The sequence below is a fragment of the Pituophis catenifer genome, unplaced genomic scaffold (genome assembly GCF_029215685.1).
Source record: "Pituophis catenifer annectens isolate HBS135680 unplaced genomic scaffold, rPitCat1.0.hap2 SCAF_6, whole genome shotgun sequence".
In the NCBI taxonomy this organism is placed as follows: Eukaryota; Metazoa; Chordata; class Lepidosauria; order Squamata; family Colubridae; genus Pituophis; species Pituophis catenifer.
The window spans coordinates 78,929,833-78,956,763 of record NW_027256886.1 but is presented as its reverse complement, the minus strand read 5'-3'; the positions used below and the strand labels follow the sequence as shown (position 1 = coordinate 78,956,763).

Below are 26,931 nucleotides of genomic sequence, written 5' to 3'. Positions count from 1 at the left end.
TTGTTGTTGTTGTTGTTGTTAGTTGCGAAGTCGTGTCCGACCCATCATGACCCCATGGACAATGTTCCTCCAGGTCTTCCTGTCTTCTACTATCCTCTGGAGTCCATTTAAGCTCAGGCCTACTGCTTCAGTGACTCCATCCAGCCACCTCATTCTCTGCCGTCCCCTTCTTCTTTTGCCCTCAATCTTTCCTAGCATTAGGCTCTTCTCCAGTGAGTCCTTCCTTCTCATTAGATGGCCAAAGTATTTGAGTACCCAGTAGATACAGCATTGGAAATCCAAAACTGTGTTCTACAGAACACCAACATCAGGTGAATTAATAAGAAAAGCCAAGAAGGCCCTGGTGAAAAGAAGGGGATATCATACCATTTGTAGGTTTTAGAGTAAAAGAACTCACAGGACTGGCAACATTCACTGAATTACCTGCCTTGTGCTTACAAAGTCTTTAGCCATCCTCCAAGGCTAAAATATTAAATCATTTCATATGCAACAGAAGTTTCTCAATAGGCCCTTGATAGAAACCTCATAGCTATCCAAGATATAAATTAAAAGCTTTCACTCTGTTGAACTGTGTAGTTTTTTTAAAAAAAGGAAAAAAAAAAACCTTCAAAGGTCACAGTTAACTAAAACTGTATTTCTGTAATTTGTTTTTCTATGGTGCCACATAAAATGTCAGGATTTTGGAAATAAATTACTAGTATTTCAAAAATTATGTTTAAGAGTGTCAGGAACTCCAGTCTGGTTATAGCAATTAATTTCTGTCTAGGAATGCAGGCACACACTCAGAAATTTAGCACAAGAATCAAGGGGCAAGTCTTGGCTAATATAAGTAACAAAGAAATGTAGTGATGATGAAAACCAGCTTCTATAGATTATAAGAATTCAGTTTTCTGTCTAGGTGTTGCTCGAGGTTCAATCCTGAGTTTCTTTCTCCCGCCTTTTCGTTATAATGGGCCAGTTGACATAAGCCACACTGACTTGTTGAAGGCACTGGGCAAAGAACTGCTGATTCAGTTCTACAGAAGAATTGTTGAGTCTGTCATCTGCACCTCCATAACTGTCTGGTTTGGCTCTGCAACCCAACAAGACAGACACAGACTTCAGAGGATACTTAGAACTGCAGAAAAAAACAATTGCTACCAACCTGCCTTCCATTGAGGACCTGTATACTGCACGAGTCAAAAAAAGGGCTGTGAAAATATCTACAGACCCCTCGCATCTTGGACATAAATTGTTTCAACTTCTACCCTCAAAAAGACACTATAGGGCACTGGACACCAGAACAACTAGACACAATGATAGTTTTTTTCCCAAATGCCATCACTCTGCTTAACAACTAATTCCTACAACGCTGTCAAATAATTTACTAAGACTGTATTACTATTATTCTTCTCTTCCTTACTAGTATCCATCTCTTCCCACTTATTACCATAACCATGTTGCTTGTATCTTTCAATTTATATTGTTTTTTATTTGTTTCCTAGTGCGATTTGATAGCTTATTAGTAACCTTGACTATCACGAAGTGTTGTATCTTTTTATTCTCGATGAATGTATTTTATTCTCCTTATGTACACTGAGAGAATATGCACCAAAGACAAATTCCTTGTGTGTCCAATCACACTTGGCCAATAAACCTATTCTATTCTATGCTATGCTATGCTATGCTATGCTATGCTATGCTATGCTATGCTATGCTATGCTATGCTACGCTACGCTACGCTACGCTACGCTACTCTACTCTACTCTACTCTACTCTACTCTACTCTACTCTATTCTATTCTATTCTATTCACAAATAGTCCCATTGGTCCAAACTCCTTTGTGTTCTTCCTAGTTAGCACTTCTAGGAAGGATTTTTCATAACTGTTTAAACTCCTAATATTTCAGTAAAAAAAAATTCTAGTTATATAAAGAAGAAATTCACCAAAGCAAACCCTAATGCATTAATAAAGACATCAAAATCAAGAGTGCCTCAGATATTACTGGAAGCCATGAAACCTCATATCCTAAAAATGAAAGAGACCTTTCAAATCTTTAGATCCATCACCTTTAACCTGCTTCTATTCGCTCCAGCTTGGAACAGGGAAATGCAGTGACTGAAAATGATGGGCAGATATTATTTCCTTTGGAATACCCATTCCATATTGTCTCAGGCTCTTCCATCATTTGAAGAGAATAGCTAATTGATTTCTCAGTTAAAAGTGTAATAACAACATGAGTTAGAAAAACATTCACTAACCAGTCTGTTGTGCAATTATCTTATATCTTGAAAACTAGCAGCTTAATTTTCCCCACTGTTGATCTATTCACTCTATAGACTGGAACCCATAATTCTCACAAAATCTAGATGATTTAGGAAATTTGTTTGAAATATTTAGTTTTCAATTTCTTATTACTTTCCTTTGTTCTTTAATTCAAACTTTGTTCTGTTTTAAATTCTGTTGAAAAACTTCAATAAAAAATATTTTTAAAAAAGAAGAAATTTGTTTGAAACCAGTAGTATTTTTATCATGCCAATATAAATATGGCCAGAATTTATCCCAAAAATACACACGTCCTAATTAACACTTCCTCTAATAACTAATGCAGGAGGCTTTCAGCCAACAAGCTGTGCCTCTAGTTTTGCATTCATTGTTTGGCATAAGGACAATTTCTTGGTGCTTTATAACACCAAGAAATGTATTATTGGAGTTACTTGCATTCCATGAATATCTGTGTTATTAGAATGTGGAAAATACTTTATTTAAAATGGGATTCAGTTTGAATTTTTTTCTACATCGCACTTTCATACAAATAACTCTGTGGTTTCACTATTTTTGGAACAGAAGAAGTTTAGAGAATGACTCAGAATGTTTTTATTCCATCCATCTTTCCTGTTTTTCTGTTATGTATTTATAGTACATAGGCAGAACTATAATTGATCTTTTTATCTTGGAGTTTTAGTACTGGCTTGGCTTATTGAATGGTAAGAACCAAACTACTCTGTTGCAAATGAAAGTTATGTAATAATTAGGTAGGTAGGTAGGTAGGTAGGTAGGTAGGTAGGTAGGTAGGGAAGGAAGGAAGGAAGGAAGGAAGGAAGGAAGGAAGGAAGGAAGGAAGGAAGGAAGGAAGGAAGGAAGGAAGGAAGGAAGGACAAATAATCAACGGAAGCGGTATATGGACATTAATGCTATGTATAAGACTCTTCCATTCAATGTAGGTTTGTTTACATGATAGCATTCTGAGCATCTGAAGGGACTCTTAACTATTCATTCCCCAAAGTACTCAATGCTGCCATTTTGGAACAAGGATTCCAACCTTAGAGAAATTGACAATGCTTCGATTTTCAAGGAAAGTCAAGAACAAAATTGGTGAGGTTGGAAAATTTGTAACAGCTGCAGCAAACTTTCAGACAAGCTAGTAATTATGAAAACAGTTCTGTTTCAAAAGGCCATGCATTTCAGGGCAGAATTTTGACTCAAACATAAAAATAACTAAAATGGTTTTCATTCCCCCCAGGCTAGAAGAGTGTCAGGCTAGGTCTTCATTTTCTCATCACAAGCCGATTGATCAAGATATTGTCCAAAATCTTGGCTTCCAAATAATGCCAGTTCCCCAGTAATTCATGCAAATAAAGACCTAATGCTATTTTATAACAAGGAGTATGTTAGGCTAATCCTCTATTATAAGCAAATGTCAGGTTTTTTTTTTTACGTTTTACATACAACTCACCAACTGGAGAATTCTCATCTGCAAAGTAATATATCCTATTCATTCAACTTAGCACCATCTGGTGCCCTGAGAGCTTTCTCTAGGTATAAAATTATTTTAATTCAAACACTTTGTAACAAGTGTGAAACAATATCTTAGATTACAGAAAACCAGAAGGTGGAAAAGAGAGAATACATCACAAAATGGAATCATAGAAAAAAAATTCAGTCCAGCTCAGGTATTTAGTGTGAAAAAAAAAACCCAACTCGGCACATCTATGCAGGCATAGGTCACCATCTGCAGGGTACAAGTAAGCTGCTAGCAAGGATCTCTAATCACTCTTTGTTTTTTCCAGCATCCACTGACTTATTTTAATGAGATAAAATATCATCATCCTGTAAAATTCTTAAATGTCTTGAGAGATGCAACATTAAAAGCCTGCTAACTGACTGGTACAACTTTAAGAGGGGGCAAAAAGCATGTCTAGCATTTGCAGGCAAATTGCATTGCATTCTGTTTAGCTACTAAAAGGAGGCGTAACCAGTGGTGGGTTGCCCCCGGTTTGGACCAGTTCACAAGAACCGGTAGTAAAACCGGCAGGATGCTCTGCCCACTGACCTGGACGTCATCATAGGTGATCTGCCCATGCGCAGAAGAGTGCGTGGGCATGCAAGCACGATGCGAACCAGTAGTAAAGGTAAGTAGAACTCACCCCAGGGCATAACCATAAGTAGACCTGTAAAGATTTTAATCCACAACTTATCTTTCGCTTCTGTATAAAAAAGGCAGCAAAAATCTGGTTAAGGGCTTTTCTGCACTGCCCCTATAATCTGCTCCTATGCTCATGCTAGTTTAAATCTAAAGCAGTTTAAAGAAAATCCAATCCAGAACAAGATACGTGCAAGGTATTCAGTCAGGTTCCCGGGCTATCTCACTGAACAATTGTCCTGCTGCCATGGATCTTACTGGCCATATATATATTTGTATATGCAAAATGTGTCTCTCTCTGTGTGTGTGTGTGTGTATATACTAGCTGAATACTCATGTTCCGCTACAAAACTATATGATCGGGCTTGATAAATCAACACAGCTTGAAAATTTATTTATTTATTTATTTATTTATTTATTTATTTATTTATTTATTTATTTATTTATTTATTTATAATTTATATACCGCACCTTCTCCCGAGGGACTCAGGGTGGTGTACAGCCAGATAAAAAACATACAATACAAACATTAAAAACAATTAAAAAGATATATATTAATTTGGCCCCAATTTAAAATAACAAACCAATTAAAAATATTTAAAAAATATATTAAGCCAGCCCGGCTTGCTGAAAAAAGAAAGTTTTAAGGGCAAAATTTTAAAAAAGGGAAAATTAATGAGTAGTTACAATCGGCTTCTCCTCTCCCCTTCTCTCCCTCAGCCTTGCCCCACAGAAGCCTCCCCTATACCCATGATGGCGAACCTACGGCATGCATACCACAGGTGGTACGCATAGCCATATCAGTGGGCATGCTAGCTCAGCTCTGGCGTGCATGTGCACGCCGGCCAGCTGATTTTCAGGCCTTCTGGGCCCACCAGAAGTAGGGAAACAGGCTGTTTCCTGCCTCTAGAGGGCCCGGGTTTGGGGGTGGGAAAGGCCCGTTTTTCTTTCTTACCTGGCTCCAAATCCTATCTATGCATCTGCGGGGGGCGAAAAGTTTTTAAAATAGAAAGTTAAGGTTGACAACTCGGCAGAAACCTTTTAGAATTATTATTATTATTCTTTCCCTGACGTCTTTTCTCTTTTAGCAAACCCTGCAGTACGCCACTTCATTGTTCGTTGTTTTTCAAGTCACTTGTAGTATCTACCTTTCAAAACTGGTCACAGGCCTATTCTGGCCAGGAGACAATGAGCCTCTCAAGAGGACTGCAAAATATGAGAATAGCTAGCACTCCCACTTCAGTCAGATGGTGAATTTACTAATAACAAGGAACTTGCCACAGATAAGGCTTAAGCTAAGTTCACTTTTGATATAACAGAAGCTAATTGGTGTAGTGATTAAGACACCAGGCTAGAAACGAGGAGACCTGAGTTCTAGTCTTACCTTGGTCACCTTGGACCAATCTCTCTACCTCAGCCCTGGGAAAAAGAAGCCAATAACAAACCACTTCTGAAAACACTGCCAAGAAAACTGCAGGGACTTGTCCATGGAGTCACACTGACTTGAAGGCTCAAAACACCCTGGTTTACTTCATTGTAAGGTTGTTTTTTTGGGCCTCACATGACTGTATACTGCCTGATTTATTATTTTGTCCAATCTTAAAGCACTGATTGTTTTGCTTTAACAAAGGAGAAGAACAATGTGGACCTATCAATTGTCCCAACTAAATAAATATGACTCTGGTGGTATTGAGGGATCTTGGGATGCTGTTTTATTTATGTATTTACTCTCACCAATAGCACAGAGAGAATGAGAAATATAGTGACAGACCAGATGAAGGGAAAGAAGTTGTGTAAAATAAACAGGCAAATAAGGTGTTGGGAATAATGTAAAGCAGTGATGTCAAACTCAAGGCCCAGGGACCAGATCCGGCCCACAGGGTCACTTAGGCCCACAGGGTGCTTAGATCTGGCCCACGAGGCCGCCCTGGAAACAGCGAAGGACCAGCCCGTGGTGCCTCTGCCAGCTGAGCTCCATTTTCACTAACAAAGGGTTGCAGGAAGCCATCACAGCCAAAAAGGGAGTTTGTGAGGCCTGCGGGCGGCACTCCCAACGTCCATTTTTGCTGGCAGAGGGTTGCAGGAGGCCATTGCAGCTGAAAATGGAGCTCGGGAGCACGTTTTTGCTGGCAGAGCCCTTGGGCCACCACAGATGCCCCCAACCTGAACGATGTTGAACTGGCCACGCCCTCTGGCCAGACCCAGAGATGGTATTCAGCTGGTTCAAACCAGATCGGGTGAACGGGTAGCGGAAAGTTTAACTGTTTCACCGAACTGGCAAATACCATCTCTGGCTGGCCCCGGCCCCGCCTACCCAGTTGCCAGTCACCCGCCCTGCTCTCCCGCTCGCCCCGCTCTGTCTAATACATTGTTTCACCACTGAATTGCATTTTGTTAGATAGGATTCAGTGCTGAGGACTCTATTGAGGACTACATGCTGAGTGTGCTTGGTCAGCCAGCTGCAAATCCATCTGGTGGTGATGCTGTCTCTCCCACATTGTTCCATCCTACCAAGAAAATAGATTGAGGTCTACTTTGTCAAATGCTTTACTGAAGGCCAAGTATACTATGTCCACAGCATTCTTGACTTTCACTCTCTATTTTTCATGGGCTGCAGTGCAGCGAAAGAGCAGGAAAGCCCCACTATGTGAGCAGAGTCTAATATATTTCTGCATTCATGTCCAGTAGTTCTACCACGAACAACACTTCACTCTGTAGACACATAATACTGCTGCTGATGCAGTATGAAGCATGAGATATTAGTGAATCATTTTCCAGCTCTGCATTTTGTAATTAAAATGAGAATAGTGATTATACTGCAGTCATTTGATGTCCTAGTTGGATATCTCATTTTGCTTTCCAAAGATAGTGAATGGCTGGGCTTGCCATTTTTTTCTGCTACACTGACAGCATCTCTGGCAACACTAAGAAAAGATAGAAATGACATTCTTACAAGAAATACATTTAAAAAACTGGTGGATATCTTGAAATTTTTTTTACTTAAAATCTTATATCAATAATATCTCACTCCCTGTTTTTAAAAAGATGTATCAACCAGAAAAAAAAAATAGTATGGGCATTTTGAAATTATGGAAAACTAGTAGCAGGATACCCGTGCTTCGCTAAGAAACTAATGAGTAGTTATGATCAGGCTTGATACATTGACACTTAAAGCTTGAAAATCAGTTAGCATCAGAGCATGTCAATATAAGGCAACTGGCAGTTGGAACAGAGTTCTTTTCAGGTGGGAAGGGGGAGTAGAATGTCTATGGCCAGATGAGTCACGTGCTGGCCACACCCACACCCGGTTTAGCGAAGGGGTAGCATCAGAGCGTGTTATAATACTGTATAACAAACACTAATTATCTGATGGTCATTTTGAAAAATCCTTTCTTAGCGAGCACCTAGAAGCCATGAAGAACATACGTGCCAAGTTTCAAGTTTGTAGGCTTTACTGTGCTGGAGATTTTGTGATGAGTGAGTGGTATTTGGCTTTTGTATACATATAGATTAAGATGTATGTGTAGCATTTTACAACAAAGAAAAAATGGAATTTGAAATCATTCTTGCTGATGAATTACTTAATGTTAAAGTGGGGGTGCATTTACTATAGCAAAACTTTAAAAAGCTGTTTTCAGAGGGGAAAAATATTTTCTTTATTAAACTATTCTTCCAGGATAGGAGATATATTAATGCAAAAGCACATTATAGGGATATATTTATTAAAATATGCACACTATTTTGGAATGAGAAATCTCAAGGATGGGGTCACTATGATTCTGTTATTAATTTGAAATAAATATTAGCTTCTTTACCCTAAATGTCTCAGAGCTGCTCAGTTTGGGTTCAATAACCCATTACTGATGAGAGTTTGATACATGTACAAAAGAAGATATATAGATAGGAAAGGCTATTTAAAAATCACAGAAGGTCACTGTTTTGCAGAATTATTTTTCTTCATTAGAAATGACTCACATATTTTGAAATCTTTTTTTAATAAAAAAAAATATCTGTGTCATTCTTGACCCCTGGGGCCAAGTCCATGCAGTTTTCTTGGCAATAATTAAAGTTCTAAACCTCCCTTAGACACAGAGCTGGGTACCTTTGATTCAGCCTTTCTGTTTCAGCCCCAAGAAGAATGCAAGGACAAAACACATCATTTTGTCCTTGCATTCTACTTGGGGCTGAAACAGAATGGCTGAATCAAAGGTACCCAGCTCTGTGTCTAAGGGACGTTTAGAACTCATAGCCTCCTGGTTTCTACCTCAGTGCCTTTAAACATTACACCAAACTGGCTCTTTTCATACTCTAGGACTGTAATAAAAAGATATTACATTAAGGACAGGCTATCAAAAGCCAATAATACAACACTGAATGCATTCAACATTGTATGCCAAATTCCTCAGAATATGAAGATTCTGTTCAATTGATAAAGCTCTTATCACAGCATTCCAGCAACTGCTGAGTTTCAAACGCTCTTTATGCTACAGTTGTCCATGTTCAGATTTCTTTAACATCTAACACCTGTACATTTTACCTAAAAGGCTAGAAGCCTGGCTTTTTTTTTTCTTTCTTCAGCTGGGAGGCCTGATTTCCTTCTATTTCTTGTTTGGGTAACAGCAGTGGTAGAATTCAGCTGGTTCAGGCTGGTTTGTATGAACCGATAGTTAAATTGCTGGCTGGCTCCGTCCCTCCCCATCCTGCCCCTTCCAGGAGTCCCCATGTGCCCCATTTTGGTTCCCAGATAAGTGCAGGGAGGCCTCCTAGGCCCAAAACGAGTCATGGGGGTGGTGCATCCCCCCAGCCCATTTTTGCTCCCAGGGGGGTGCAGGTGGCCAAGTGCTGCCTGTCACACCCCCTGGCCACATCCACCATGACCACGCCCACACAGCCAGTCATTAGTGCAGAGAACCGGTTGTTAAATTATTTGAATCCCACCGCTGAGTAACATCCTAATCTGGTAGCAGGCTGTTGATTTTTCACTGGGTTAAAAAAAAAGTACAAGCACTTGTTCTTTCTACAACTTACTTTTTTTTTCATTCTGTCAAAAATCATTCTCTCTCAGTGACTATAATCTATGTTCCTGGAATCTGAAACTTTACCAGACTTGGGATCAGACAACAGACTGTTGTCTCTTTGTCAGATGCTGGTGACATAACACTTAACTGTATTGAAACACAGAATGAACTCTAAGCAAATATGTATCATGGATATTATCTTGCTTCTTCCAGTTTATGGGAGGCACAAGAGACAGCTCAAGCAGTGTTATTTCTTAGGAAGAGGTAGGTTTTATATTTTATAGAACAGAGAAGTGAGCATGTTCCCATTACTGCTTCCAACTGAACACTATTCAGTTACCAAAGCAGAGGGAGATGAGTAAAAATCTTCATTCTCCTATCTTTACAGCTAGAACAATCACACTAAAGTTATCAATGCTTAATTTAAAGCTACTGCATTAAATACATGTTTTGGGACACAATGCACAAAATGTATTTTAAAAAGAGGGAACTGGGGAAAAAGATACTAAACAATATGTGTAAGGCAAAAAAAACAACAACAACAACAACCCAACCATTTTCAAGTAACAAATTTTATTAAAAGGCATTGAAGTTCTTTTTTAAAAACAATAAATAAAATTTGTTAGTCAGAAAAGATACTATCAAACTTGTACTGTTCTTTTGCATCCTAGATCAAACTCATGGCATCACGTTGTCATGATATATTGTGATTTTTTTCCCACTTCACTAAACAGGGGGTGGGGGTGGCCAGTGTGTGACGCATCCGGGCCGTGGGCCACGAGTTTGACACCCCTGTCTTAAACTAACATGGCTCTCCTCCTAAAATATGTGCAAGGGTATCATATTTTCCTATAAAGCCCTACATTACGCCCGGGGTACCTGGCGGACCATCTGCGGCCAGCGACAGCTCCCCATCGCCCGGTGCGCTCTCACAGGGAGGGCCTCCTTGGGGTCCCGTTAGCCAGACAGTGTTGGCTGGCGACTCCCAGGGAGCGGGCCTTCTCTGTGGGCGCACCTACTCTGTGGAATCAGCTCCCCCTGGAGCTCCAGATGGCCCCTGACCTTCACTCTTTCCGCCGTGACCTCAAAACATGGCTATTTGGTCTGGCCGGATTGGACTGAAGGGGTTTTTAAAGGGGATTGTATTGGTTTTTATATTTGAATACTGAATTTTATGTGTTTTTTATCGTTGTGAGCCACCCTGAGTCCTTTGGGAGAGAGGGCAGCATACAAGTTTAATAAAATAAATAAATAAATAAATAATATTTTCACAGGGCCACTAGAAGAAGTCAGCACACAGTAATTAGCTGAGAACACCCAAGTATATATAACAAATTAAAAAGATCATTAGGTATTTTTATATATACACACTGAGACACACATACAAATATATTGTGTGATGGGTGATATAGAAATGTAATGACTAAAATAAATAAATACATGTCTACATACGTACATACTTTGTCTAGTATGCAGTTATGGGGAGTAAAGAAACTATTTGGTTTCAAAAACAGATAAATGAATGAATTTGTGCATAATTTAATACTATTTATAGTGGGGGGGGGGCAAATAATCACCAGAATTCAAAACAGCATTACAAGCTACCCACATGCAAAATTAAGGCATGTAATGTGTACTGAGCAAATATGTATAGGGGATGCAAAGAAATAACTGCAAGTTATATTAAAGTACTAAAAATTCAGAATCAAGACAATCTTCTAACTGTCTTGGTAATATGGAAATCCAGAATTTGTTGTTGTTGCTACTGTTGCTGATTTTTGCTTTAGTTCTTATATTTGTTTGGAAAAAACGCACTCCCAAACCTATTACTATCATCTTAAATGTACTGATCTGAATTGGAGAAAAGAAGCAAAGGTGAGCCTCTTTTGGTATAGTTTATTGGTGCAGGAGAGAGGGAAATGGAGTACTACTGTGAACACTTCTGGTTAATTTCACTTATGTGTGAACAGCATATTTCTTGGTAAAAATGAACAGGTTTGTGTCAGGCACGAGAAATCACAAGGCTCTGAGGCAGGGCAGTTCAAATAAAATACAGGTTTATTATATGCTAACTCTTTCTACAAGAATCTGAATTGCTAACGGTCAAAGCAAATTGGCGGTAAATAAGAGTAAATGGAATTCAAGGAGAGCTGGATCTAGATCTCTTGTGGGCGTGAAGGGACTCAGATCTGATGACTCACTTGACCCTTCCCTCAGGCTCAGCCTGGTTGTCTCCTACAGTTTATCTGGTATATAGAAAACAAGATAAGGGATTACAACAGGCCCCAGAAAATCCAGCTGAGGTCTTCTTGTCTACTTGCCTGTGGACTTCCTCCCTGCAGTCTCAAGGTATAACTAATCACTGCCCTGAAACTTCCCCAAATGGACTTGGGGGAGAGGAGTCAACAGCAGTTCCAGCCTCAGTACTGGAACCAGTAAAAGACAGGCTGTGGAGGCAGCACTTTCTTCCCAGCGGAGCTTGAGAAGAAAATGTGTTAACCTGGCTGTGTGCTTTGCCTAGAAATTTCCTGGCTGAAATGGGATTTACTCAAGTGCACAACTTGGAAAGATTTACTCTTTAAAATTTTACACTATAAAGCCATCTCAACGGTTACGCTGCATTATTCTTTGAGAGAAATTTCCGCATGACAATTCTCGTAGCCAAATTAAAAAATGATTTTTCAGAATTTGATGCATCTCACAGGGTTATTTGCAATCACTGCTCCAAAGCCACTGCGCCTCCCCTTCCCCCCCCCCATTTCTAGGTCTGGTTCCATTTTTTGAAAGTTGCTATAAACTAAACGTAATTTTTCTTAGAGATTTAAAGCAGGTACATAGATATGGGAAGAGAATCTGCTCAGGACTGTGGAACTGTAGTGAAGGGGGTTGCCACTATGGCTTACCTAATTTGTTCTCATGAAAAATGTTATGCTCTAAGGGACAAATAAAAAAATTGGAAATAAAATAACTACAATTTTACAATTTACCACCAATCAGAGGTGGTATTCAGCCGGTTCGGACTGATTCAGGCAAACTGGTAGTGGCGACCTGCGGGTGGCCACCCACCTGCCCGAGCACAATCCCATTCTATATCACTGTGTTTTTGACACCACACCCCTGTACAGACGGTGCGTGCAAGCGAATTGCCATGTTTTGTGATGACATTTCCAGTGCTGGGTGAACCACTTGCTACAGTATGTGAAGCCCACCTCTGTGCATAATGAATACACCCCTCATTCAAGCATTGCAGAGCAATCCAATTTCCTATTTTCCATGCTTTTGCAAATACCCTAAAGTAGGGGGTGGGTGACTATGACAAACTTTATGAACTGTAGACTTCAATTCCCAGAATTCCTGAGCCAGCCATGAGCCATGCTGTCTCAGGAATTCTGGGAATTGAAGTCCACAGGTTGTGAACTTGCCATAATTGCCCACCCCTGCAGAAAGGTAGCAGACTTAATCATGGTCTCCTGACATTAAATCTAGTTTCATCTTCAAATGCTTCTCTACTAATTATTTTTCATATCTATTTCCTTTCCAGATACCTTTATCTATGAATATGTCTACATTTCTTGCATACGATCAGCCTACAATAAGTTACTGTGGTGTACATCATGAACTTCTTGGTCATAAGTCCTATGACTCAAATGCACAGGAAGAAACAATGGAGACACCATTAGAGACTGACCTGGATCTGAGCACAATCACAAGAGCAGCACGAAATCAGTGATCACACTCAGCTGACTTATGTGGTCAGAAAGATAACCCAGAATCATTACCATTATTTTATTTTATTTTGTTTTAGTTTGTCATGAAGAATTAAATCAGTATTTCTCCAGGGATGGATTGAAAACTCCCCATTCTGTTTAAAAAGTTACCATTCAAATACAGATTGTTTCAAGTCTACGATTTGTAATTAGCTAAGTTGTGCAGTCTTTTTTTGACTTAAAAATGAAGTATGATCCTTAAAATAAATCTTTTTTTTTCAAAACTCATCCTACCTATCTGTAAAAAAAAAAGGGGGGGGGAAACTGTACAGAGCTGATGTATTTTTTCATATTGTAAAGTTTCAATATACTGAAATGTACTGGAATGTACAGGACCATGCTTTATTTTATTTTACAATTTTCAGTCTTTAAAATTTTAAATTAACAAAGCTTGTGTTATATTCAGAGTTTCTCAGATTTGTAGAAACTGGTTCGTTCTGCATTTATGCCCTCAAAACAAACGCACCCTAAAATCTGCACTGTGCAAATTAGGCGCAGACTCTACTATCATACAACACAATTCTTTCAACATGTTTTGGAAATAATCTATTAACCAAATTAGAGTTGGATTTTTCAAACACTTGTAGACATGGTCTTTGGGAGGGGAAGGCAAGGGGAAGAGAGCTACTAAAATTAAAGTATTTTTTAACAGTTCTCCAAATTAACTCTTGCCTTGGATTGCAAATTGCTTTTTCAAGCAATGAAATGTAATGATAAAGAGGGATATTTTAACAACACTTTTCTGAATGAATGGCTCATTCTTTTATTCTTTCATAACATCAATACAATAATAGAATGGACTAAAGGAGTGGGGGGGGGGGAACCACCGCTGAAGACAAAGACAGTAACCATAGCAACAAAGTTTCATTAACTGGAAAAAACAAAAACATTTGGAAGGGTTGACCCAGGGGTGAAATGCTCCCGGTTCGGACTGGATCAGGTGATCCGGTAGCGATTGTGTCCGGTGGCTCGGTAGCGATGGTGGCACGAGGCTCCACCCACCTGCCCGGGTGTTGTTACTTCCTGGTTTTAACCAGGAAGTAATGTTTTTTTAGCAAAGTGAGCGAGCGTGCGCAGGGCATGTGCACTTCTGAACCAGTAAGGAAGGTAAGTAGATTTCACCCCTGGGTTGACCTGGATATAGTTTTCTTTAGTTACATTATAAAGCAAAGTGATAGACACAGCAGGTAAAAATAACATGACAATCAGACATTACGATTAAACATGTTGTAGTAACATATATTGTCTGCAGGTATGTTTTAGGGTTATTTCAGCATTGCCTAAAATAGGCATTGGCCAATATGCACATGTCCAAGGTTTTCCAAAAGAAGGAAGGAAGATGAACTCCAAAGAGATTAACCCACGTGCCTTGCACAAGAGGGATAAAGTGTAGAACTAATCACACATTTCAGGTTTGTTTTGCATTTACACTGACATGCTCATTATCTGAAAGGTAAGGGAGCCATTTTCTAAGTGTTCCGTGGTGGGAATAGATTGTAATTTATTTTTACACAAATACCCCCAAAACATCATGTCCAGGGTCATTCCAAAGCTCACTTAGCCAGGGCGCCTGTGCCATAAAACAGCCACACATTCCTTTAGATCTGCAAAGTGTGAACATAAACGTTTTCCCCTTTAAATGAGAAGGATCGTTTTAATTGAAGACTTCAGGTTTATGCATTAGTTGTCCCTGAATCATTTCATTAATTTTAAATCATTTTATCATCTATTGTTTCACATAATGAGTATAGTAGATCATATCCAGAGGTGGGTTTCAGCAGGTTCTGATCAGTTCTGGAGAACCGGTAGCGGAAATTTTGAGTAGTTTGGAGAACCGGTAGTAAAAATTCTGACTGGCCCCACCCCCATCTATTCTCTGCCTCCCAAATCCCAGCTGATTGGGAGGAAATGGGGATTTTGCAGTAACCTTCCCCTAGATTGGGGAGGGAATGGAGATTTTACAGTAGCCTTCCCCTGCCACGCCCACCAAGCCACGCCCTCCAAGCCATGCCATGCCCACAGGACTGGTAGTAAAAAATTTTAAAACCCACCACTGACCATAAACACCCCCCCCCCAAATTAGGGTCTTTTTTTATTATTATTATTGTTATTACATCTCCATTTTTGGTCAAAGCTGACAGAGAGTAAAGTCAAAGAATATCCTTTCTCTGTGTATCTATCTGTTACTACTTTAAGAGGAAAGTAGTATAGGAAGTCTTCAATTTATCACCATTCGTTCAAAGTTATGTCAGCACTGGAAAATGTGACTTACAACTGGTCCTGACACTTACAACGAGTGGTGAAATGTAAAATTTGTTACTACCAGTTCTGTGGGTGTGGTGGGGTAATATGACTGAGTGGGCATGGCCAACTTTTTTTTTTTTTTACTTTTAAAACCATTTTTTCTACAACCTCTTCGGCTGAAGAGGTTGTAAAAAAAGTGTTTTTAAAGCCTCTGACGATCCCAGCTGACTTGCCTGATCAGCAGAGGCTTTTTTTTTTTAAAGCCTCTGATGATCCCAGCTGAGTCCCGCAATCATCAGAGGCTTTTTTTTTTTACTTTTAAAAGCATTTTTTCAGCCAAAGAGGTTGTAGAAAAAAATGCTTTTAAAAATTAAAAAAAAGTCTCTGATGATTGTGCAGCTCAGCTGGGCAATGGGGGAGGGCAGGGATTTTTGCTACCGGTTCTCCAAACCACCCGCCTCCATCGCTACCGGATCAGGCGATCCGGTCCGAACCGGGAGCATTTCACCCCTGCTTACAACCCTTGCGGCATCTCTGCAGTCACAAGATCAAAATTTGGTCATGTGACAACTGGCATGTTTTTTATAATGGTTGCAGTGCCCTGAGGTCACATGATCATCATTTACAATCTTGCCAGGGGCCTTCTGACAAGTCAGGGAGGGAAGCCAGACTCACTTTACAATCTGTGTTACAAAACAATTGTGATTAACAATCACAATTCACTTAATGGTCGCAGCGATTTGATGGCTCCAGCGAAAAGGGTCATTAAAAATGGGCAAACTTTCTGGTCCCAATTGTGGTCATAAATTATCTATACTGAATTGCAATCTTATATTCATGAATTTATGTGCAGAATTAAAATATTCTCCCATGTGGGAATAATGAAAACGTTAAAAATTAGTAGCTGTAAACACCAATGAAGGATTTTTTTAAAAAATCATTTTTGCATAGCAGATCAAATGGCAGAGGTATAAAGTGTCTACCCAAAATTTTTTTTCATGAATTCCAGTGGATCCCACACACAATTTGATTAGTTGCAAGTGATTAAAAAGCTTTAAATCTATTAATAATACTGTTTATTGAACCACTCATTACAGCACTATCACTTTACATCATAAAACAGAAGATGCATCTTATGGTGATCTTATGAAGGAAAAAAGATTCAAGGATTCTTGGGTTTTCCAAACTAGAGGGACAAAATTTCATATAATAGTAACAATCCTTTTTTTATAAATAAAGATAAATTTAACCACAAATCTATTTTTCTCAATATTTCTTCCAAGTATTTTACAATGGCTTCATCAATAAAATTAAGAAACATGCATTCAATCCTTTGTATAAAGCAACTCTTATTGGGGGGGAAATCTTCAGAATATTGTTAAAAGAAATGCAAGCCTACAAAAATGTCAAAAGAGAATACATTGTATTATTTATTTAACATCCTAGATTTTTGTAACATATTTTGCATAAATTATTTGCTATTCAAAATACTTTTAATTTGTCATTTTTAAGACTCATCCTAACGTCATTTCTTCAGTTTCCAATTTCTCCAGACATTGCCACATACAATCCTTGGAATTCTTTCTGGCCACTACTAGAAATTGGGGCACATTTCCTATCAACTACAGTAGTGGCCAAAATTGTGGAAACCCTTTGGGAAAAGTGTATTTTCTAAAACGAGCTAATAACACCACTTTTTTTTTTTTTTTGAGTAGTACCGTAAAATTATATATCAATGGAAAGGTAATTTAATCAAGAATGTAATGCAATAACTTTTAGGAAGGATTTGCTATTAGAATAGCAGTTACAGTATAAAGAAGAAAAGTGAAACACGTAGAAAAAACGAGATATACAAAAATTATCACCATGTCAGTTAATACTTAGTTGGGTAACCTTTAGCATGAATTACAGCCTTACAACGTCTTCCCATGGAGTGAACCAAGTCTTTGAGATCTGCAGCTGTTTTAATGTGAAACCAAGATTGAATGATGGCTTCTATGAACTGGGTTTGATTGCTGGGTTGCTTCTGACTAACAAGTTTCTTTAATCGGCTCCATAGTTTTTCAATTGGGTTAAGGTCTGGGCTATTCCCAGGCCATTCCAGCAGTGGAATAGGATTATCTTGAAACTAAAAAAAAAAAAAAAAAAGTGGTGTAATTAGCCATCAAACCTCAAAAATACACTCCCAAAGGTTTCCACAATTTTGGCCACTACTGTAATGTCAGGAAGTTTAGGAAAACAGGGAGATATTTCCTAGGATAAGTGTTGGAAGATTGTTAAAAACAAAGAACCAGCTGCTACGAAACAGAAACTCTCCTCTTCGTTGAGAACTCCAGGAGGAAATCTGTGTGAGCAGTAAGAATCAACAACTTGATGGCCCATAATCAATCACAAGGAGAATATTGTTCCACATAAAATCATGGCTATGTGGAGAAGGGTGGTTTTCAACATCCATCCATCCATCCATCCATCCATCCATCCCATCACTGGAAGGTTTTAAAAAGAAACTGGACGGCCATTTGTCTGGAATGATATGCTGTAGAGCAAGGGTCTCGAACCTTGTCAACTTTAAGCTTTGGCGGACTTCAACTCCCAGAATTCCCCAGCCAGCTTTGCTGGCTGGGGAATTCTGGGAGTTGAAGTCCCCCAAGGCTTAAAGTTGACAAGGTTGGAGACCCCTGCTGTTGAGTCTCCTGCTTGAGCAAGGGCTGAATAGAAGACCTCCAAGTCCCTTCCAACTTCGTTATTCTGTTATTTCGGTCTATAAGTATATAGTATTTTAACATTTATCAACTTTTTTGGCCGCAGGGTGTAGATATCACTACTTATATTGAACACAACCAACACTGAAGATGTAACCACATGGGTTTCTGTGCACACATAGTATGGCAAGATAAACCAAGGCAAGAACACAGTCAGGGGAAAAAACCCCAATGCATCACAATTGTACTTAGAAAAAAATAAGACTCCTAAATCTATCTGGTCTTCGATCAAATAAATGTGTGGCTTGCATGTAAGGAGCAGCAGTGAAGAGCAGGTGGTTATTGCCCTTTCAGCTCAGATTTGTTTTTCGTTTTTTTGTTTTTTATTTTCAACCTAACATGCAAAAAGGGAGCCTGAGCATCTACTGTATAGTTACGGTGCTTTTCATTTGCAATGTAACATCTGCTTTCATTGAATGCTGCGCCACAGGCACAGAAATAGAAGCACAGATCACTGCACTCCATTCTACTATTTTATTTTATTTAGAATATAGAATAGACTTTATCACAGAAATTAAAATGAGGACATTTTGGCGAGAGAAAATGCATAAACAACATATCAGCAAACCTTTAATAACTTTTTGATGCATGGGAAGCAGCTGGCCCTTTCCAGGAAAGGAAAAATGCAGGAATAGGAAGAAAGGAGATAAAATATTTAAGAATGCTTAATGCTTCCTTCATCAAACATATGCCTTTAATTACATTTGTTTTTCCCAAGTCATTATAAGTTGGCTACATAAAATTCTCAAAAATTGTCGAGCAGTGTTTTTCAAACTGGGCAACTTTTGGGTTGCTTAAGGCTTTTAAAATTTCAATTCCCAGAATTTTCCATCCAGCAAACTTGTCTAAAACATTGATATAAAGAAAATATGATTTTATTGCTCAAAAGCAAGGAGGAAAAATGTGTCCTCTTTTTCAAGCTGTATTTATATGGAATATAAATTAAGAAAGAGTGTAAAGTAAAAATAAAAATATAATTGAATTTATTTACATATAAAACATACTTATTTTTTATTATACAACTTTCCATATAGGATGAGATAGCTAATACCCTAAGGCAGTGTTTGATAACTTTAGCAACTTTAAGGTGTGCGGACTCCAACAAGTTGAAGTCCCCAAATCTTAAATTTGCCAAGGTCGACAAACACTGCTGTAGAAACAGTGGTGGGATTCAAATAATTTAACAACTGGTTCTCTTCCCTAGTGACCAGCTGGGTAGGCGTAGCTCGGTGGTCATGGGACCGTGTGGGCATGGCCAACTCAACGTCACTCACGTCAATGGGCACTTTGCCTTAGCTGTTACATTGTAATAAGGGTTAACCAGAGAGGCAGTTTCTGTAAGCAGAGCAATAAAGATTAGGCTAGAAACAACACCAGAATGTTTCCTTCCTGCCTTCCGTACAGGATTAGCCCTGTAAAGTGAAAAAAAACAAAATAAGATTTCTTCCAACAACCAGTTCTCTGAACTGTTTAGAAAGTTAACAACCGGTTCTCCCGAATAGGTGCAAACTGGCTGACTCCCACCAATGTGTAGAAGTCAGAATTAAAATTCAAAACTATCTGGATAAATTGGATAAACGGGCAGAAAGTAATAGATTGAAATTTAACAACCAAGAGCACAGTTCTTCACTTAGAACAAAATAATACACAAGAATAGGATGGGTGTACTTGAGCTGTATTTTTTTTTTAAAGATCTGGAAGTAGTGATAAATGGCAAACTGAATAGGAACCATAAACAGGACATCATTGTAAAGAAAGAAATGGCAAATTTAGGCGGTGTCACCATAAATACATATTCTAAATCAGAGGAAGTACAGGTAGTCCTCAACTTACAATTGAGCTCAAAATTTCTGTTGCTAAGTGAGACATTTGTTAAGTGAATTTTGCCCCACTTTAAGACATTTCTAGCTAAGATTGTTAAGTGAATCACTGCAGTTGTTAAGTTAGTAACCCGGTTGTTAAGTGAATCTGGCTTCCCCATTGACTTTGCTTGTCAGAAGGTCGCATTCCTATTTTTATTTTTCTTCGTGTTTTATACATTGATAAAACAATAAAAGTCATGAGGGGGAAAAAAAGAAGTTCGCAAAACGTGATCACATGACCACAGGACACTGCAACAGTCATAAACATAAGTCAGTTGCCAAGTGGCTAAAGTGTGGAAAATAGCCATAAGTCGCCTTTTTCAGTGCCCTTGTAACTTTCAATGGTCATTAAAGGAATGGTTGTAAGTTGAGGACTACCTGTAATTATATTTTTAATACTATTCTGCTTTAGTCAAGAACTTACCTCAAGCAAATAATGGGCCTAGTTCTGGGGATCATATTTTAACAAGGATTCAGAGAAACTGAAACTGTCAGAAGACAAGCATTATGAAGAAAGACGGAAGGATTCGATATATTTAGCCTTAAAACTGTGAACTGAGCAGAAATACAGCTGCCCATTATATGAAAAGTTTCACAGCTTGTTCTCTTTCATTTTAGAATGCAGGATGCATAAAAATGAAGTTAGGTTACAGGAGAAGAGATTCTGACTAAATGACAGGAAAGGCTTCCAGTGTGCTTTTTGAAAATACTACAACAGCAAGAAATAAAGCAATACAACAACAACAAAATGTATATTTGTTATATTTATGTATGAGCTTCTCAGACACCCTCTTCATTCAGCCCTAAAACCTCTTGAAAAGTATCACAGGTACACATATACATTAGCTCAATGTATCCCTCTTAAGTTCCTTGTGAAAGAAGTGATTAAAAACATACAATTGAGAAAATGAGTATGCATGGGATTACAGGAAGCAATAAAAATCTCATTGAGGAGGTTCTCGACTACAATACTTCCATCCTTTCTTCATTGATCAAAGGAAGGTTGCTAGGTAACCTTTCCTCTGTGCTCCAAATTCAGGGAATAAAAAACTCATGCAATAACACATATTCCTTTTCTTTTTTGCTCATCCAAAATTCCTTTCCTTCATTTCAAAAGCGGAACATGGATGAATAGTCTACCTGATCTGAAGGAAGTATCAGAAGTACAGAGCGGTGCTGTTCTTCTGAAAAGTATGGAAGTCGTCCAGCCAGGGGTAGGCTGCTGGAGGTTCGCAGGGGTTCGGGAGAACCTCTAGCTAAGATTCTGTGCAGTTCGGAGAACCCCCAAATGCCACTCCTGGCTGGCCCCGCCCCACCCACCCTGCCCCACCCCTCCTAGGACTCCCCACACGGCCTGTTTTGGATGCATTATGCAGGTCACGTGCAGGTCACACGTGGAGGCTCAGGCATGGTGAAAAGCGGACCTACCAGAAGTTTCTCCAGAGGGCCTCCGGAGCCTGGGAAGGCCGTTTTCGCCCTCTCAGAGGCTCGAGGAAAGCTTCCGGAGCCTGGGAAGGGAAAAAATGCCCCCCCGTGGTGCAGGAGGCCAACTAGGCCACACCGACCATGGCCATGCCCACCCAGCAACCAAGCAGAGAACCCCTTGCTAAAATTTTTGAAGCCCACCCCGAGTCCAGCATTTTATAATGTCTCCTATTAGAAATAAATCCATGTGGGAATGAGTGCATTTGGGTCATTTGACTACAGGTCAGTGTTTCTTAAACTCAGCAACTGTGAGCATGTGGCTGAGAGTTGAGCCTCCTAAAGCTGCTGCAGCTGAGAAAGTAACTTGCAAATGAATGCCATACCTGAAAAATGTTTTGTAGCTATGAAATGAATACCATAATAATCATCCTTGTGGGTGAAGACTTTTAGGCCACAGTGAAATTTAAGGCTCAAGACATAACAAATCAGGGGGTTGAAACAAGCGGTTTCAGTATCGAGTGAAAGGTCAGATCATTGTTAGTAAGCTTATTCCAACATGAGAACACTTCCGGGCAGGTCAGAGAAGAAAAGGACATTTTGGGGTCAGGATTTTTCAAGTACAAAAATAATTGGCACATTCCCACTTACGAAACCACTAACGTTGGGCTTGGTAAATTGCTCCCTTGAACCTCTTCGCAATCCAAATCAAGGACTTAATCACACAGAGGAATTTTATGGACTATGCAGACTGCTTACATATATATGTATATATATCAAGACACACATATATATGAAATTCAAATGCTTTGGCCACCTAATGAGAACCAAGGATTTACTGGAGAAGAGCCATAGGTAGGTAGGTAGGTAGGTAGGTAGGTAGGTAGGTAGATAGATAGATAGATAGATAGATAGATAGATAGATAGATAGATAGATAGATAGATAGATAGAGAATGATTGAGGGCAAAAGAAGAATGGGATGACAGAGAATGAGATGGCTGGATGGAGTCACTAAAGCAGTCGGTGTGAGCTTAAATGGACTCCGGAGGATGGTAGAGGATAGGAAGGCCTGTATATTTCCCATATGTGAATTCTTTGGCCCCAGTAACCAATTTGATGCAAATCACTGCCACATCTTAATATTTCTAAATAGAATTCATTAGCAATAGAAAACACAAGAACAAAGAAAACGTCCTTTCTTTTATAGATCAAAGCATCTGATATAGTCTTAAAGTTGCCTATTTTTGTTTCGTTCTGGTTCTTTTGTTATTAAATTCCTCCCACACACTATTTCCAAACTTAAATGCTGCATAATATAGAAAAATTAGGTCAGTACATATATACTTTTTCTTCTGGCTAATTACAGGCATTTATTTTAATTAGATTTCATAACAAATAGTTAATCTTGATGGATTCTACTGTCTTAATGTTGTTTTAATGAATATCAAAACAATTAGTATATTTTAGTGTTTGCCACTAGAACATTAGAGGATTTTGAATAATCTGAAAATACAATGAACTAAATGATGAAAATTTTCATGACAGGAAACTTGCAGTCTGCTCTATCACCCTCTATCTTGCAATAAGAATTTCATTATAACTACTGTTTATTTCAAAGCTCTAATGTAGGCACAGTGGTGACTATTTCCAAGTGTCATCTAATTTTATGCTACCTCTGTGAGAGTGATAATCTACAAATAAGTATTAATTAAAAAGCATTACTACTTAATTACTTTGGAGATGTATTGCATCTTTATTACTGCCAAACGGTCTCTGAATGAAATAAAGTAAGATTCCAGGGAGACGTGCAAAGCAGCTTTTCAGAACTTCCTAGAACTAAACAGTTGCTCCTAACAATAATGGAAATAGGATTACTGTGAAGCATTTGCCCTGATAGCAAGTTGATGGCTCAAAAACATGAATCAACATCTCCTCCCAGGTAGTAGAAGTACCTCACCATTTCTTGAGTAGTCTTCCCTTCCACTCCCAGCACATTGTAAATGCATTCTCCATCCATATCATCCAGCTTCAGTTCAGAATATTTGTAGCTCAGGGTTGAAATGAGGGGCCCTTGGTACTCTCCGAGCTTGGTTGTTTTCTTGGCTGTTTTCTTGTTTTCACTGTTAGCACTGATGATGCTATTTAGTTTGGGCAATGAAATATCTGCAAGAAAACAATCAAGCTCAGAGAGTACCAAGGACCCCTCAGCTTCAATTCAAAATTGCTGTTTTCTGCAGGCCTGGAGACCAAAGCACTGTTGGTCTCCAGGACTTCACTGCATTCCAGGAGCAGCCCTAGTTCTGACTGAGCTGCAATGCCAGCATCTCCCCTTCCCTCAGTGACAGCTCGCTATCCTGAGCAACCATTTAATCCTGGGCTGCTGGTCTACTAAGTTCTCCACTGGTCAGCAGTTGAACTGTTTTCCTTTGGTGCTGGTTATTTCTGTTTTTTACAATCTCGTTCGATCCCGTTGCGAACAGGTAGTAAAGGTAAGGAGAACCCACCCCTGGTTCCAATTATACAGGTAGTCCTTGACTTACACCATTTACTTAGTGACCATTCAAAGTTACAACAGCACTGGAAAAAGTGAATTATGACTGTTTTTCACACTACCATTATCCCCATAGTCGCATTGATCAAAATTCAGATGCTTGGCAACTGGCTTATATTTATGATGGTTGCAGTATTCTGGGGTCATGAGATCACCTTTCATCACCTTCTATCAAGCAAAATCAACGGGGAAGCCAGATTCACTTAAGGCCCATGTTATTGTGGGGAAACCACAAAGATTCACTTAACAACTGTGGCAAGAAAGGTTGTAAAATGGGGCAAAACTCATTGAACAACTATCTCACTCAACAACAGAAATTTTGGGCTCAGTTGTGGTCGTAAATCAAGGACTACCTGTATCTCAAGAAAGTATAGATGTGATCTTGAAATCTAGATAAACACTTGGTGCTAAATTAATTTTCCCTAATGAAGTCATGAGAATGTAAGTTGGCTGCCCGACTTGACTCCTATTTTTATTAAACTATTCTTGAGACTGATTTTTGATCAGGGACATTAACAGTTCCAGTCCATAAAAGGGTGTAAAATTTATTTGTTCCAGCTACAGACCAATAAATCTGTTTTTATTATTACTAAATGTGTGCATTGGGTTAAGATTAGAAAAAATGTATTTTGAATAGACAGGAGAAGCTACTACGCTGTAGATCACTGTCTTGTGTTTACCACAGCTAGCAAGAAGAAAAATCTGTACCTGCCAACAAGAAGCTATTTGTAGTCTCTGTAGCCCTTAAATCACCCTTGGATCTGATACCTACAATGTGGCTCTGCAATAAACTAAGACAACCAATAAAAGCTTGCTTTATCTAACAAAGTAGTTATATTCAGAGACCATCATGTAATTAAATTCATTAAGAAATTATATTACGGCAGAGCTAGTCTATAAAGTTTTGGCATCTAAGGCAAGACATTCAAATGATATCCCCAATTCTCCTTCAGTTTGGACCAAAACATTGAAAGATCTGTCCTCTTTCTGTTTCACTTTTCCCATAGTATTGATCTGCTACTTACCTCAATTAATAAAAAAAAACTGCTTAAAATGCCTTCTTTGAAATCTTAAATTATTTTCTAAACCTTAAACAGCCAATGTAACTTTTCTTGCATGCAAAAAAAAATTGTTGTCACTTTTATCTATTTGAATAATCAAAGTGCTTTCTTGGTTACAAAGAGCTGAACTGCTACCTGAAAGTCCACAATCTGGGCCAGCTTGGGTTCTACTAAAATAAGTGAAAGGCTAACCAGTTACTCCCATGTCCTTATGGAGATGTTTTTTCATAACTTGGAGAAGGTATATCCTCCAGTGGCTATTGTTACAAGAAGAATTAGAACTATGATCAGAGCAACAAAATTATTAAGGAAAAGAAGATAGTCATCTTATTTCTACATATAATATCATTATAACATCTTATTTCTACATATAATATCATTAAAACTGTCCAGAATATCATCGGGCTCCAGCTACCAGCCCTGGATGGCATCTTCGAATCTCGCTGTTTGAGGAAGTTGCATAACATTCTCAGAGACTCTTCCCATCCTGCTTACAATCTTTTTGGACTGTTGCCTTCCGGCAGAAGATACAGAACAATTAAAACTCGGACCACATGTTTTCTGAATAGTTTTTATCCCAGAGCTATAATTGCACTCAACAATGAACTAAAGGGCCACAATCAGTGAGCTGTTGGACAGCATTACTTGGTCTGTTGTGTGGATGTTTGGGTGGTTTAGGGGTGAGGAATTTGTGGTGGGTGGGGGTGTGTTTGGAGATTGTTATATGTGTTGGACCTGGTCTTTGGGTGTTAAGTGAATTTCATTGTATGTGATTACACATACAATGACAATGTTGTTGTTGTTGTTGTTGTTGTTATTATTATTATTACCCTGTTTCCCCAAAATTAAGACATCCCCTGATAATAAACCCAATCGGGCTTTTGAATGCATGGCAATAAGGCCAAGCGCTTATTTCAGGGTTCAAAAAAATATAAGACAGGGTCTTATTTTCAGGGAAACACGGTATTATTATTATTATTATATATTCCAAAACAGCATTTAGAAAACCTTGCAAAAATGTATCTAGAGACAATTTTCAGTTTATCACCCAAATTGTTTGCATCAATGTTGCCTATCTCAACATCGTCTATAAGGTTTTACATTACTGATGTAGAACTTCAGGGGGAAAGTTCTGGAACAGTGAATATGTATGCAGATTAGATAGAGATTCAGTCTCACTGAAGATTGAAGAAAGATTGCAAGAGTAGATGGTCTGTTTTAGCCAAAAATTAGGAAGTCTGGTAACACATTTTATTAAAGGCATAACTTTTAATGCACTACATCTCATGAGCTAAGCTATAAGCTCACGAGCTAAGTTATAGCTCATGAACATTTATGCCTTTTTATTTCATTTGAAAACATGCTACTGGGGTGAGGATAAAGAACATTTCTTTGAAGGGAAGCCTTTAATATCTGTATGAAGCCACTAGGACAGGTCATCTGCCAGCACAGGGTGAGGTATTTCTAATAAGCCAATTATACCTAGATATATATCTTTGCCATGGGCAAAAGGGAAATGCAACGAAAATCCTAAATGAATGCCTTGGGGGCTATCAGGACCTGGGTGGAGAGAAAGAGGCTCAGACTCAACCCAAGCAAATTGAATTGTTTATTGCTTTAGAAGCCAGCTGATTCTCGGATGATAGCAGATTTGGCTCTTGATGGGACTGAACTTCTCCTGAATGTGCAGACTTGCACTCAGGGAATCCTACTGGACTCATGGCTCCTACAGGAGGGTCTAGGACAGTGATGGTGAACCTTTTAGGCACAGAGTGCCCAAACCGGAAGGCATGATGCACGCACACATGCCCACACACGCATGCGCGCACCAGAGCACTGGA

The 26,931-nt window shown here is 38.9% G+C and overlaps 2 protein-coding genes across 4 annotated transcripts in view; one reads left to right on the top strand and one right to left on the bottom strand.

The window, feature by feature from the left end:
• LRRTM3 (leucine rich repeat transmembrane neuronal 3) overlaps positions 1-13,150 on the top strand; it is a 127,866-nt gene extending 114,716 nt beyond the window's left edge. The window contains 1 exon segment of the mRNA XM_070945842.1: positions 12,962-13,150. Coding sequence (XP_070801943.1) covers positions 12,962-13,150 — 189 coding nt within the window.
• Positions 1-26,931, bottom strand: part of CTNNA3 (catenin alpha 3) — a 954,378-nt gene that overhangs the window by 679,085 nt on the left and 248,362 nt on the right. The window lies entirely within an intron of this gene.